Source organism: Marmota flaviventris, chromosome 20, assembly GCF_047511675.1.
Source record: "Marmota flaviventris isolate mMarFla1 chromosome 20, mMarFla1.hap1, whole genome shotgun sequence".
NCBI lineage: Eukaryota > Metazoa > Chordata > Mammalia > Rodentia > Sciuridae > Marmota > Marmota flaviventris.
Window position 1 is genome coordinate 4031977 of NC_092517.1, and position 15493 is coordinate 4047469.

The window sequence follows — 15493 nt, forward strand, 5'->3', positions numbered from 1 at the left end:
GGGAGGAGGAGGAGGGAGGAGGAGGGAGGGAGGAGGGGAGGAGGAGGGAGGGAGGCAGGTGGGGGAGGAGGAGGGAGGAGGAGGAGGGAGGGAGGAGGAGGGAGGAGGAGGGAGGGAGGAGGAGGGAGGGAGGAGGAGGATGCAGCAGCAGGAGGAGGATCCAGCCTGTGGCCACGTGGGCCTGACCCAGCCTGCACAGGGAGGGAGAGCGTGGGCAGCATGGCTCTCTCTCTCTCTCTCTTGGAGGTGGGGCTGGACTGCACCCCAAGGCTCGCTCAGGAGCTGAGTACGTGCCCCGGGAGCTGCACCCACCTTCCTGGCTGATGACGCTCTGTCACAAGCTGGAGTCCCGCCTGGCTATCCAGTGACCCGCTGGTGGACATTCGCTGATCCCTGCCCTCGGCTGCTGGGTGTCCCCCAGGTGGACGTGTGTTTTGAGTTCTCTTGGTGCCTAAGAGTGTGACAGGTCCGAGGCTACATTGGGGTGACCTTCATGAGAGGTATCAGGACAAGTGCAAAGAGTGGACCCCAGAGACTCTCCCCGTCCTGCTTGCTCCTCTGGTGTGACCCACCGCGGGCTGTGACGCGGGGGACAGTGGGGTGCAGAGGCACATGTGTGACTCACTGTTCCTGTTCCCGGGGCCCGTCTCCCTAGATGAACGTGCTACACACAATGGGCGACCAACCATCGCACCGAGCAGGAGACCCGGGTGCCCAGGTGGACGTGCTGTTAGGACTCCGTGTTCCTTTCCCTTTTCAGCGCTGGGAGCTGGACCCGGGCCTCGTGCGTGCCAGGCACCCGCTTCACGCCTGACCCTGGCCCCAGCCCCTGGTTCCCCCCACGACAGTCCAGGAGAGGCGAAGGCGGAGGACGGACAGTCAGGAGCTGTCGGGGGCTGGAGGGGACGGGAGGGGAGGGCGCTGTGAGTGATGGAGCGGCTGCGCTGTTGAGCCAGTGACAGTCCCAGGGGGTGCTCGGGGGCCAAAGCTGTGTAGGGAACACGGTGTGTCTTCCTGTGTGAAGTTCATGCCTCCACAGAGGCTAGGGAGAGCCGTTCTACCCTCCCGGGCCTCTGCAAAACGGCACACAGTGGCTGTGTCACCAAGGCCCCAGGGGGGGTGTGCGTGTGATGTGGGTGTGCCTCCCATTTCCTGTGGCTTTTCATTAAAAGATCGGGCCTTACCATAGGGGTGGCTCACTCTACGGGAAGGTGCCAAGCCCGCGCTGTGTGCCAGGTGCGGCTCCAGGCACGCGGAACGCACCGGCCAGCCAGAGACGCAGATGTGGGCTGCTGGGTGACTGTGCTGTCAGGGGACCACAATGAATGGCACAGACAACAAGCAAGCAGACCGCGTGGCCCGCTAGTTGACGAGCGCCTGAGGAAACGCGGGTAGAGCAGGGGGGGCCAGGGGGAGGGCTTGGGGCTCCTGCAGGTGCTGGGCGGCCTGCTGATGGGCGACATCCCAGACTGGAGGCGCTCTCCACAGGGACAGAGAGGGGAGGCCGGCAGGGGGCGGGAGGAGAGTCACGGCTCCCGGTGCCTGGAGCTGGGGTGAGCTCTGTAGGGGGCTCTCCTGCGACAGGGGTATGAACAGCTCACTGGAGCGTGGATGTGACAGTGACGACAGGGGGGAGTGTCTGCAAGTCCCCGGAGCCGCCCTGGCACGCTGCATCCCAATCCCCTGGGCTCAAACCCCTGTCAGCCTCACGCGGGCCACGTGACCTCTGGTAGCGATCTCCCCCTCCAGAGCCTCGTTTCCCACGAGAGGCAGGATGACAGCGGCACCCTTGGAAGGCTGCAGGGAGGAACGGAGAGGATGCGACAGTGATCCCTGACGTGCCCAGGGTCCCCCTCTGACCTGAGGCCTGGTTTAGATCTGCGGGGCTGCCTCTGTGCTCCCGAGCCAGGTTTCCACTACTGTAACAAACACTGAGATAAGTCAAGCTATAGAGGAAAAAGGTTCATGTGGCTCAGAGCTCTGGAGGTTCATGGCTGGTTGGCCTTGTGGCTCTGGGGCTTGTGGGGGGTCAGAACATCATGGTGGGAACCAGAGCCACTCACTTCCTACAGGGGATAACAAAGGAGGAACGGCTGGGGTCCAGTATCCCCGGCAGCACCCATCATTGGTGCCCAATGAAGCAGCCGGTTCTGCTGCGTCCCCTGCTCACAGGGCTGTCCTCTGCGGTACCTGGAAAGTAGGTCCCAGCCTCAGGGAGTGGCAGCGGGGAGAACTCCGCGCCCGGTTGGGCTCCTCCTGGTGGCGGTGGCCACGGTGCGCCAGGGGAACCACAGGGCCAGGAAGGGGCGGAGGAGGGTTGTGCTGCAGTGGACACCCAGCAATCCTGGGGACGCGGCCTGGCTGGGCGCTACGCCAAGGGTGGCTTCAGGCTCCGGTCAGTAAACAGGACACGGCCAGGGGCTCCTGCAGAGTCCCCAGGAGGAGACCAGGAGAGGCCCCGCCAGGAGCAGGACTTCCTCCCTGGCTTCCAAAGACGGAGGGGAGGAGAGGGCCTCAGAGCTGGGGACAGGCCTGGCTTGACCATGGAGCCCCGGGCACCGGGTGGAGGGAGCGGCAGCCCCGAGCCCGCCCTGGGACAGCGTCAGGGATGCTGTACACTCACGGCCCATCACTGAAGGGGACGAGGACACAGGCAGCCCTGCAGCCTGCTGGACACAGGGGACAGGGTCCTGCTATGGCATCAGGAGGGCCCCGTGGGTACTCAGGCTGGGCGCTGTGGACCCCTCTCCGGATCTCAGGCAGCCCATCCGGGACACCCTGGGCCTGGCGGGAGGACACCCTGGGCCTGGCGGGAGGGCACCCTGGGCCTGGCGGGAGGGCACCCTCCCGCCCTCCCAGATGTGAATGTACCCAAGCCACCTGGGCTCTGCATCCAGGGAGCCCCAGCCAAGGCAGTGCCGGGTGCGGTCCCTTGAGAGCCACCCTTTGGGGACACACTTTGAGTGCTGAACTGGGTCCCCGGCGTGGCGATGCTGAGAGCCTCCTCTTGTCCCTGTGAGCAGGCGCTGGCTGTCAGGGGCCTGGCAGCTTCCCGTGTCACCTTGCTCAGGCTCCACCACGGTGCCCCCCGCCACGTCATGGTGTGGCCAGAGGCGTCACAGAGCCCAGCAGAGGCCAGCAGCAGGCCACCTGACCTCCCGGCTTTCTGCGTAGAGCACCCAGCCTCGGGCATCTCCTCAGACAGCCACACAGAGGGGACTCCTGGGTCCCGGGGAGCAAGCCACAGCCCAGCGTGACAAGCCCGGCAGCCAGGGCAGCCAGGGGGCACAGGACCCACCCACTGGCTCCTCTAGTGAGCATCTGTGCCCTACACAGGGGCCCTGAGGCCACCATCCTTCTTCTGTCACGGATTCGGGGAAGGCGCCATCACTGTGGGGGAGGCATGACCACTGCGGGCATCTAGAAGTCCCAGCGAAGCCTCTGGAGGGTGCGGACCTTCCTGGCCATCCCAGGAGGGAGCGGGGTGAGGGTGCGGCAGGGTTTGGGGACAGCTCTCTTCCCATGCTCCCTGCCCCTTCCTCTGTGTGGCCCCTGCATGGCCTGACCTCCGGGGACCAGGGCTGGAGGCTCTTGCTGCTCCCAGCCAGGCCAGCCTCTGGGCTACTGGAAGGTGACAGGAAATCACACACTAATGTGAAGGGAAGCCGGCAGCTCAGGGGACCCCTTCCTCGGCTCCCTGACCACTCTGTGCTGGGTAAACTGGTGCGTGGAGGACCACACACTCCCAGGCCAGGGGGGTGGGCAGGGCCCTTCTCTGCGGGCGTCTGGACTCAGGGTCCCCAGGGTAACAGGCATGGCTGTCACTGATTCTCGGGGTCCCTGTTGTGCGGATCCGAAGGTGTCCCCCAAGCCTCCTCACCTTGGGACAGACCCTCAGGCTCAGGAGTCAACCCAGGGAGGCGTCCAGGCGACCTGGAGAAGAGTCTGGGGGCCTGAGCCCCTGCACGCTGCCTCCAGACCCCAGAGCGGCCCAGCCAGCCTGTCTCCCCCAGGAGGCCCGGCCTCGAGGTCAGGCCTCGCCAGCTCACTGAAGCCCAGGAAAAAGAGAAGCTGTTAACTCCAGCTGTTGGGAGAAAGAGACCCGAGTGGAGGGTCCGCTTTGTTCACTGCCTTGTTACTATATCTAAAGTTCATGAAGTTGTTACTGATCTAAAAACAGTCTAGGGCCGCACTTTCTAAGAACTCCCGCGTCGGCAGGATGGTTGCTGAGAAAGCAGAGCCAACCGTCAATTAAATGAGTTACTATTCATAGCCAGGGAAGTTCAAAAGCAAAGATTTAAAAGTTCTTTTCAAGTGTGTACAGGCGCATCCATCAGATACGGTGCATTATCATGTTGGATACAACGTAAGATGAGGCTTCTACAGTCAGGTGGCCGGGTCCATGGAGGTGTTAAAACACCCCTGTGCAGGAGGGAGTCACCATTGTTAGTTCTTGATGAACTCTTTACTAGGGTATGCACCCTTCTCTGAGGAAGTCCTGATTTTCCCTTCAGAGTCAGTCACTGGACACTGGACATGGGCACCAATAATTCCTTATTATCCCAATGGGGGAACAGAGCCGTTTTGTCCCTTAGAACTGAGAGACTTCTTGACTGGCATCTGCACCTTCCTCCAGAGCCCTGTCTTCAGATCTGCCCACGTGGCCACTGCCTCCCGTTTCAGCCTCTGGAAACTTGCTGCCTTCTCTAGGGAGCCCACCGAACGTGGGAGTCCCCCCGTGTGGCCTCCACAGGGGGCTGGCTACCGTAGCCACCACCCACCTGCTTCTCACTGTGGATGTGGCCCAAGTCACCCAGGAGGGCTCTTCCTCCCCATCGTCACCTCCCCATCCTTCTAAGTCGGCCTCCTGAGGGCAAGGGGTGAGGGGAGGCCATTGGTCACGGGTCACCAGGAAAACCCTCAGACTTGCCTCAGCGCCTCTTAGGAGCACGCCGACGTCACATGCAGTGCATGGTCTCCACGCCCGGCCGTCTCTCCCACTAAGGCAGGAGTCTCCAGGCAGAGGCCTGCTCCTGGTGAGGAAGGTCCGTCCAGGTCAGCGCTGGACATGCCCTGGGCAGCTGCCAGGCCTAGGGAGATGCCAGCAGAGCCACTGGGGACAGGTGGGAGTGGCTCTGCTCACTCACATCCCGAGAGCCCTATCCCTTGGGGGCACCAGAGGCCCGGACAGCCCAGTCAGTCTGCAGGCGGGTGGGGATAGTGTGAGGAGGCAGCAGCGGGAGCTGGGTTCCCAGGACACCCCCAGGACACTCAACTGGAATCTCCAGTGACGCCAAAGGTGCCCTCCCAGGCTGGGCAGCGAGGGATGGGTTATCATCAAGGGCACGGAGGCCATGTGACACGGATCGTGGTGTGCCACTGACTAAGAGGGGTGGGTCACCCCGTGCCTCGTGCGCTTTGTCCTGGATCCCCTCTGCCTCTGAGAGCCACTGAGAGGCAGGTCCCAGGCAGCCACGGGCTCAGAAATCAGGGCTCCATTCAGGAAAGGTACACAGAGTGCCCGCCAGTGTCCCAAGGAGGGAGGAGCTGGCTTCTTTGTCTTGTGAATTTAAAGAGAAAAACCCACTAGACACAAGGTTGAGAGCGAAGTTGCAGATTTATTAGGGTAAGAGAAGAAAGCAGAGCTCCCAAAGAAGGTCCCCAGAGAGGGACAGCCAGAGGGCCCTGGTCTAGGGTTCACAGATCCAGAGGTTCACGGAAGTCACCCAGTCCTGGAGAGGGCACTCAGCGCCACCAGGTGATCACGCAGTCCAACCAGGAGGCCCATCAGGCACCTGCCCTCTCTGGCGAGGCTGGACCCCACTCAGGCAGGTCCTGACTTAAGAGTAGCCTTCTTCTAAGTTCTCAGCGCGTATCTGCAGGTGCTGTCTGTCTCCGCTGCCCAGGAAGTCGCCCAGGGTCCCCTCCTGCCCCCAGCCTCATCTCTTCCTCCTGACGGTACCAGGAGACACAGGGTCAAGGTAGGAAGGCGAGCCCCAGGTCTCAGCGGTGCGTTCCCTTTCGTGGAATCGCTGGGGACCAACAGAGCGGAACGGAGCTGCGCTCTGGGCCCAGTGCTGTGCCTCCCAGAGCCCCCAAGGAGGGCCCACTTCCCGCGTCACAGAGGAAGAAAGTTTGGTAAGATGCCAAGGTCACGGAGCCTGCTGGCAGCAGATCCAGTCCACCTTCCAAGCACGCGGCGTGCGTCCCTGACCAGCCTCCCATGCTCCTGGCCCACACCACTAGTCCCCCTTTCAAGTAAAAGCAAACTCAGCTGCTGAAACCAACAATGAAGAGCTTCCTGCACTTGGGGGAGGGATGCACTTTTCCCATCTGTAAAATGGGACAGTGTCCACGTCCTTGGTGGGGATTCGAGGCCGGTGCTAAGTGACTGCTCCATAAACATGGGGTGTCGTTAGGAGCAACCTCAGGTGGGCAACGGTGAGTGACACCTAGCAGATCCCAAGTCCACAGGGGAAAGGCGCGTCTTTGGGGCCAGCAGTGGTCAGAGTGTGACGGGCAGCACAGAGGAAGTGACTCAAAGACACAGACGGGAAGATTCCACTGTGCCACCTGGCCTTACTCGTGATACACACGGGGACCACAATAAACAGCCAACTGCTTCTCCACGGGGTGGACGCTGGGCGCATCAACCTTCCTGTTCTCTCTGCAACACGCTGGTCCTGCGCCTTTCTGGGTTGCCCGTCTACTAGCCCTGCTGCTGCCCCTTCTGTCCCAGCCACCCGTCAGTCTGTGTCCCTCACCCGCAGGGTGCAGTCCCCTCTGCCCAGCCACTTGTCCTCACCTTCCTCTGGACTGTCTTCCTGCCCTCTCCTGCCTTGTCACCCTGCCTGTGGGGGGACCTCCATGGCTCCCGCTGGGACCCAAATGTGCCAGCTCCTGCCGACCCGTGTGTCCTCTCTAAATGACACTGCAGGGGGCTTCCATCTCCGCCACTGCCCAAACCCACAGATCCCCTTCCAGCCTGTTGAAAACGAGGACAGGCAGGAGAGGAGGGCCAGGCACCTGGTTCCAAGAAGGGCCCAGTGTCACTCACCCTGTCCGTGCCACCCTCTTTAGGGGGAACTTGGCTGAGTCGAGAGCCCGGTTTCCACACAGAAGGACTGTCACCGAGGGATGAGGGGCACCTGCAGTGAGCATTCTGCTCCACGCCGGGTGACACCTCGCGCCGCTGGGGTGGGGTGGGCCAGGCCTCTCCCCAAGCCCCTGACACACCCCAAGACCAGTCTCCCATCTTGGGAAAACCCAGGCCGCCTGACTCCAGCTCCGCTCATGTCCTCTGACTCTTAGACACCACAGCCCCCGCCCCCCGTCCCAGCTGGCTGTTAAACAGAGCTGCAGCCTCAAGAGCCTGGCATCCGCACCTGCCAGTCCCCTTCCTGCCACACCTGCTCGGCGCCCCACCCCGGCCCCAGGCACCAAGAGCAGATGGGTGATCACTGCCGCCTCTGGCCAGAGGCCCCTGCTGGGGGAGGGGCGCCAGACACTAGTCAGTCGGTGGCCTCACAGCACAGAATGGGCACTGTCACCTTGGGCATGTGGAGACCATGGCTCAGGCCCCTCTCCCCAGGGCCAGAGGCTGGGCCACCGCCTGCCGGTGCAGTGTGGGTTTCCTGCCCCTCCCAAGAGGTGCCTGGCTTTGCCTTTAAGCATCGCCAGAATGAGTTATGTACGAATTCAGCCCCTCATGTCGGCGTGTCATCTATCAAGTCCCCAGGCACCACGTGGCAAGGCCTCTTGTCTGCACAGAGGACAGGTGGTGGCATGGCAGCCTGCCTACCACCTTGCCCTGCCCCAGGTGAGAGCTGTGATCCGGCCTCTCCCGGCAGGAGCCAGGTGTGGCTGTGAGTGACCAGGAGCAGCACCTAGTGTCCACGAAGAGCAGCTGCAGAGGTGGGGCTGCGGGCCCAGCGTGGCGGCCGGCAGGTCACTCAAGCCCCAGCCCAGCTGTCGGCTTCTGCGAGGTGACGGTCTCCACCCGGGCACTGGGCAAAGCGCCTCATGGAAACCCAGGGATCTCTCCGGGCAGCTCAGGAACCAGAGGTCAGCTTAGTCCTCGGGAAGCAGGAGACGCGGCTGCCCGTGCAGCGTCCCCGAGGATGGAGGCGACGGGCCAGGAAGCGGCCGGAGGAGGGAAGATTGGGCCTGAGCCAGGCATCAATGGGCCGGGGGACAAGGGTGCCCTGGTGGCCCCTGCCAGGCTGGGGCACGCGCCTGTAGCAGCGGCCCAGCTGTCACCCTGCCCAGGAGGGGCCTCTGTGGGAGGGAGCAGGGCCTGCAGCGGGAAGCCGAGCTGCGGGCTCACTGCTGTTCAGGAACCTGGGGCTTGGTGCAGGTGGGCAGCGCTGTGCCACTGAGCTACTGTGCCACTGAGCCGCACGCCCAGCCCCCGAGGTTCTCTTCAGAGAGCCCGCTGTGCACAGAGGAGGCTGGGGCTGCGGGGAGGGACAGGGACACAGCCACACTGGAGGTGGTCTCCTGTGGACTGTGAGCTCCTAGGAGGCAGCACACCCCTGCTGTTTCCAGGCAGAAGGCAGGTGCCCCTGGAGCCCCTGATCCAGCAACTCCGGGACAGGGCCCAGAGTCTGCGTCTGCAAGTCCAGGTGGGGTGCTGCGGCAGGTGGACTCACTCTGAGGATGCTTCTTAGTCTCAGGCTGCGCTGGGGCTGGGGACAGGGGAGCGGCCACCTCCCTGGGTTAGTCCTCCAGCCTCATCTCCCAAGTCTCCCGACTCTGTCCCCGCTCCAGGGGTGGTCAGTGACTGCGACGGCCAGCCAGCACACCAGGCCACCGCGGTCCAGCGTGGACACCCGGCGAGCCCCTCCACTGGCCCCGAGCGAGCCTGGGTGTGCGAGAGAGTCGGCGGCTGCAGGGTGGAGTGGTGTCCGTCCAGCGGGACGAGGTCGACGTGGATCACGGCAGCGCAGGCAGAGCCCAGGAAGCAGCGGCTGTGGGCGCACCGTTGAGTGGCGGTCCTGAGAGCCACCTGCTGCCGGGCGCCGAGCGCGTGATCTAGTAACTTCTCCTCGCTGCTTGGAGTAGCAAACTGCGAAGATCAGCAACAACTGGGACCAGTTCAGGGGACACAGGCTCCAGCTAGCCGTCCCCGATGTCACTCCCACAGAACCAGTCCTAATGGTCGCCCTGGAAATAGGTTCCAAGACAAGAGTGGCCACTGAGGACACTTTCAGTACCAGGTGGCAGCAGTGTGGCCCCCGTGAGCCCTTCCCAGGAGCGGATCCTTCCTGCTGCGTCCCTGTGCCTGGTCCCCGCCCACAGCCATCCCTCTGCAGCTTATCTTCCCGTGACTTTGGAGAGCAGCCTTCCTTATCTTAGAAACGAATGGCAAAGCCATTTATCTGGCCGACACGCGTTTCCCTGTTGTGTTCTCCAGTCTGGAGACGAGCTGTCGGCGTCCACTGCCGTGCCCCGTCATTGGAGACGTCCGTCAGCCTCTCTGCTGCGTTTATCACGGGCTGCCTTAAATCAAGCCTCATCGACGCCTCCTCCACTGGCTACAGGCTGGGGCCGTAGATCACCCACCGGGAAGGCGGGCGGGGCGGAGGGGATCCCACGGCAAACTTCCACCTGGGCAACACCTGCCATCTCTGATGGGCTTTCTCCGGGTCCCTGGCCACACGATCAGAGATCTGTGTTTATGAAGCGCACCTTCTGTTTACCTGGCGTGCGGGGACTTCTGCGGCAGATGGTTATTTGGGGAGATTCCTGCGTCTTTCAACATTTTATAATGTGTTCCGAGGACTAGTGTATTTTTAGGTGGACTTTTACTCCTGTATTAAGTCATCGTCTCATTTCTATGTCCTTTAGAGGTCTCTGTTTTGTCACTGTGACTATGCAAGACCATGTCTAGTGGTAATATCTAAAATTAAAAATCCCTCTCCGCAGGACAGCTCGGTGGAAGTCCCTGTTATAAAGTACTGACTCCATAGTCTCAGGCCTAAGACACCTGACTTTCTCTCTCTCCCTCAGTTCTTGGTAACAGAATTTGATCCACAGGACCACAGTGGATTTCTCACCAGCAGGTGGGCAAACCGCCCCCAGCTGTCAGCCATGTGGAAGGAGCAGCCTGTCTGACTGGTAAATCCGTCTTGTGCCAGTGACAGATGACACCGGCTGAGTTAGGGCTCCTGCAACGCCAACAGTGTGGCCCATTAGTCTTCAGGGACCCCGGGAGAGGCGAGAGGACATGGAAGAGGTGGGCGATGAGCCAACCGTGACGAGGGTTCACATTTCTAGCTAATCGCTGAGCCCCGTGCGTGGACTTCCACCACCGGCCTGCCTGCCTGCGGCTGGTGCCTCTGTGAGGGAGCAGCAGTGTCCTGTTCTGCTCTGGGGCGGTGGACACCGATGACCCCCGGCGCTGCTTCACCATGTGCATTTGAACACAGTCTCACGGGCCAGCAAGATAAGCAGCAAAACTCACTCGTGCCCTGTCCTACGGCGTCTTGGCCGACAGTGGACTGCACGCACCACCGTGGTCCCAAAGGCCATGACACATCGCCTGTGGAGCCCCACACTTCTCAGAGGGGAGCCCCCTCGTTGGTGACCCTTGACTGTAGGCCTACTCCCATTTTCAAGACGGAGGGCGAGGCCTGGGGCCTGGTGTCCACCCGCCCTCCTGGGCCGTCACACTTGGACTCAGCGCTGTCCTGCCCACCTCAAGCCTCGGTTCTCCCTGCCAAGCTGCACCCAGGCGTCACAGCTCGCCTCCCTGCTCTTCAGCCATCGTCCCCTGCTCACCCCCGTCAGCAGGGACCAGGGAGACTCAGGTGGGCACAGGAGGTGCCCAGGACTGCCTGGCAGGTTGTCGACTTTAATAAAAACGAGAGGCAGCAGCTGTGAGCGTGCTCTGGGTCACAGAGTGAAGCCGCAGTGTGCACAGAGGCTCAGACAGACGGGGAGTGGGAGGCAGCAAACAGGGGGACCGCCACAGACACGGAGCCCAGGTTGGGAGCTCGCGCGTCGTCCCTACCACCACAAGTGGCCTGCGGAACCCTGTGGCCGTGGGAAGCCAGACAAGGATCACACCTGCCCATGGTTTGAGGAAGGAGTTTCTCTCTGACGAGTCTCACTGAACCAGGTCCCATCGAGGTTCCTAAGGACAGAAACTGAGGAAGGAAGACAATTTCCACCGCTTGAAACTCTGAGGCAAGGCGGGATCGGCCCAACCTGCGGGGCTTTATAGGAGCAAATGACTGCAGTGACAGATGGCGCCTTCCAGACTGTCCCCAGGGACTGTTCTGCCGAGGAGAGACACCATCTCGATGGCCACAGCAACCTGGCTGCTCTCCAGGGAGGCCGCGTCTGGAACACGTCCCGCCATGCTGTTGGTGGGTCCAGGCTCTAACACCCACGTCAAGTGGCACCGTCGCCCACTACCAGGTTAACACCAGCTGGGATTTTACCAGAAACACAGACCCTCACAGTCCTCCTCAATCCAACCCTTTCTTGGAATAAAAATGCAGCTGAGATCAACGCATATCAGATTTCAGGTCCTTTCTTCCCCAAAGCTGCTCCACTCGGTCAGCTCACTCACCGCACGCCGATGGCGCACAGAGAGCACGGTGCTGAGGCTCCTGGTGACAAGTGCGACACGGCCGCCTCCCGAGAGCCTGCACTCAGAGGGGACAGAGAGGTGAGACGCGGCTGTAGACGCTGCTCCCGGTCCAGGTGGAGTGACGGAGGCCAGATGGGCTCCCTGGACAGGCACAGCCTAAAAAGAAACAGGGAACGCACAGGACAGTGGTGGGCACCACACTGAAGATCAGCAGGACTGACGCGGGGGACGGGGGAGGGAACCCAGGGCCCCTGTGAAGGCCCCACGCACTGCCCTGAAGGACCCCAGCCTAGGCAGGAGGGACAGTCCAGGCAGAACCCGGTGGACCCCGAAGTTCACGACACAGCTGAGGGCCCGCAGGGACCAGGACAGGGCCCAGGGAGGAGAGGGCGGCCTGGACAACCACGGGTAGCTGGAGGGAGAGGAGGCAGGGCTGGGCAGGGGACAGGAGGGCCCTGCAGCCCTCAAGAGCGCAGTGAGAGACCAGGCGGGGCGAGACCACCCAAGACCAACAGGCAGAGGGGAAGGGCCCAGGGAGGACACTCAGGAGAGGCAGCCTCCAGGAAAAACGTCCTTGGCACCATGCCTTAGACCCACCCAGCAAACCACCAAGGCCAGGCACACAGGGGGACACCACAGCAAGCCACCAAGGGGCACCCAAAACAAGGTGAGGAACAGCTGCAGGAGTCCAGGCCCAGCACCCACAAGATACAACCAAACCAAGGCACCCGAAGTGGCAGGACGCTCGACCCACTAACGGAGACCCCCAAGACAGAGTCGAGAAAAGCACCTGTCTTCAAAAGAAAACTGGCGGAAGATCCGCAGACACTTCAAAAAGACGCCACCACCCAGGTGTCAGGAGAAGAGCCGACGCCACAGGAGCAGGGTGAGGGGGCGCAGCCTGTGGTCCCGGCAACTCAGAGGCCGAGGCAGGAGGGCCGCAGGTTCAAGGCCAGCCTTGGAAAGTCTGCAAGACTTCTCAAAAGAAAAAAGAAAAGGAAATGGGATGTGGCTCAAGTGGACCGCACCCAGTGAGGGCAAGCCCGGGGAGGAGCTGGACTCCAGTCCTGCTGCCAGGACAGCAGATGGCCAGCTGTGAGCAAAGCTGCTCACGGGCCCTGGAAATGTCACGGGGCACAACCTCCTGACGGCTCAGCCGCTGCACTTCCAGATGATTACCTGAGAAACGAGAGCTCTGTCCACACCTCGCCTGAGCACAACCGTCACAGCAGCTGTGTTTCTAACAGCCCCAAACTGGGAACGACTCGGACACTCACAGGAGGTGAGAGGAGCAAGCTGTTCACCGACACGGTCGTCAGCAATGGAGGAAAAGCCCCCGGAAGCTCCTGGCCCTGCTGCCACGGGGGTCAGCGTCAAGGCAGCTGCGAGGGGAGGCCTGGCCGAGAGCCAGCCGTGCTGCACGAGGACAGCCCAGGGAACCCAGTGCTGCGGGAGGGCACATGAGTGGTCGCTGGTGCTGGCCGCGGGGGAGGCCAGGACAACACAGGCTGGAGGACACGAGAGGTGACGGGAAGCCCCGACTGTGGTGACTCAGCACGCTGCACAACGGGAACACGAGGTCCTCGACGGAGCGGAGGGCACTGATGTTCCCGAGAGGCCAGCGGCAGGACCCCTGTTCCCCTTAGACATCAGCTGAACTTCAGTTACAACACTTCAGAACTTTAATTTTCAGGAAGCAACAAAGAGACCAATATGTATAAAAATCAGCTCACTTAAGAACAATGTTGTATGTACAAAGGAAAAGTGCCAAGCCCTGGAAGCCCACGGAGGGTTCTAGCTCAGGAGAGGCGCCCACCCCGACCTAACTCCCTGCAAAGAACGCCCGGCCCGAGTCAGTCCCCGGCGTCGCCTGCCCGTCTCCGTCCTGCGTCCTGCAGTGGCTCCTTGCATCAGCTCCCTGAGACGTGGAAATCTGCAGGGTCGTCCTCAGATGGTCGCCGAGCTCCTCTATCAGAGGCCTGCGCCTTGCAGGCTCCTGGGGAGCGGCCAGCAGCGCCCCCTGACCCACGGTGGACCCCAGGCCGGCCTCGCCACCAGCAGGAAGTGGGGCACCGCTCTCCAGAAAGGGGCCCCGTGGAGAATCCCCGGGCGCACGCTGCCGCTCTGCCTGCTCGTCCTGCTCTGAGGCCGAGTCTTCAGAGTCGGAAGATCCCGACCCCCCGGAATCGCTGGGCGAGCGGGCTGCGTTTCCGGCAGCTTCTTCCTCCTGGACGAGAAGGGCCGCAGCTTCCAGCTCCTCCAGCTCCAGCCCCAGCTGCCCCTTGGTGAGGGAGACTTCTCTCAGGGCTTCCGCAAGAGCAGACAACTTCTTGGACCTTGAAAAGTCATTAAGAGGAAAGATTAATTAGGAGAATCATTAATTGGCTGAGGAGAACCGGGCGATAGGGCTTCAATAAGTAAAAAAAAAAATGAATAAAACAACACTCGATCCCATACTTCTACATGACACCCCAGGAAAACGCATCAAAGCCATCAGTGTAAAACATGAAGCTATTAAAGCATCAGGAGGAACTGTTTCTTCCTTATAACCTCAGAAAAGGAGGGTCCAGCTACGTCTCAAAATACGGAATCTACACAAGAACGATAAACCCAACTAGATAAAACCCTACAGCTCTGTCTGCACGGGCAAGAAAAACCGTCAGGAGCCAGTCGAAAGGATAATAGAGAAATAGAGATCATTTATAATGCGCACCCCAGGCCAAGGCCTAATCTGCTACAAATTCCTGAACAGGGATGTGACGGGCCAACAGAAACAGCCAGGAACACCAGCAGGTGATGATCAGAAAAGGAAACACGACGACTCACATGTACGATGTCCAACTTCTGTTAGATAATGAAACACAGTTTAAAGTCATGTGAGCTGTGTTATTCATCAGACTAGCCAACGCCTGACACGCAATAATACCGTTAGGCTGGGGGTAAAGGCTCCACGCAGGGAGATGAAGCCCGTTACCCCTTGAAGGAGAAGGTGGCCACCGCTTCCAGAATTGACCAGGTCTGCACCTCAGGCACACACGCTGTAGGACTGGGTCTGTGGTCACTTACTGTGATGTTGTTCTTCTCTTATTTGGTACCAAAGATTGAACCAGGGGCACTTAACTACTGTCCCCCTCCTTATGTTTTATTTTGAGACACAGTCTCACTAAGGCTGAGGCTGGCTTTGAACTTGCGATCCTCCTGCCTCAGCCTCCTGAGTTGCTGGGATCATAAGCATGGCCACTGCATGTGGATCCCCTGGGACGTTCCTCCCGCTGAGCCACACCCCGACCCAGCCTGAGGCACTGTTAAAAAGATAGTTATAAACCAGGACAACTGTAATATAATCTGCACCCATGTTCAGGACAGCTGTGCATGACACTCAGCATGTATTCTGAAACTACCAGTGGTCACAGTCGAAAGGATAATATAGAAGGTAGGACACAGCTGGCGGACACTTCAAAACATCGCCCGCCCAAGGCCCAGAGACCAGCAGGAGCCCACCCCTGTTTCTCACGGAGGGGACACACGGCTCTAAAGGTTACCGAGTGAGTTTCAGTAAGGGGGTGCTCCTCCCACTGCACTGCACTGGGCAGGAAGTCAACGCTGACCCCCGAGAGCTCACAGCTCCTCTTTGACAGTCCTGACAGACCTGCTAACACCCCACATGGTGCTGTTTCCGTGTTGAGCATCAGAGCCCTGAGGGGATCTTGAATGTCCTCCAGAGCCACGTGTAGAGGCCTGGTCCCCAGCCCGAGGTGCCACTGGGAGGTGGTGGGGCTTCTGTGCGGTGGGCCTCAGGCAGGAAGTCAGGCCATGGGCTGCCCTTGAGGGCTGCTGGACTTGACCCCACCTGTGCCCCTGCTTCCCTGTGGTCATGAGGTCACTGTGCCTCCT

At 61.0% G+C, this 15493-nt stretch overlaps 1 protein-coding gene across 2 annotated transcripts in view; it reads right to left on the reverse strand.

The window, feature by feature from the left end:
• Positions 1–13263: 13263 nt before the first annotated feature.
• Positions 13264–15493, reverse strand: part of Shq1 (SHQ1, H/ACA ribonucleoprotein assembly factor) — a 68634-nt gene continuing 66404 nt past the window's right edge. For both annotated transcript variants that reach the window (XM_027931958.2, XM_027931957.2), the window contains exon 11: positions 13264–13935. In XM_027931958.2, the coding sequence (XP_027787759.2) occupies positions 13422–13935 (514 nt within the window). In that variant the 3' untranslated portion in view covers positions 13264–13421. The remainder of the gene's footprint in view (positions 13936–15493) is intronic.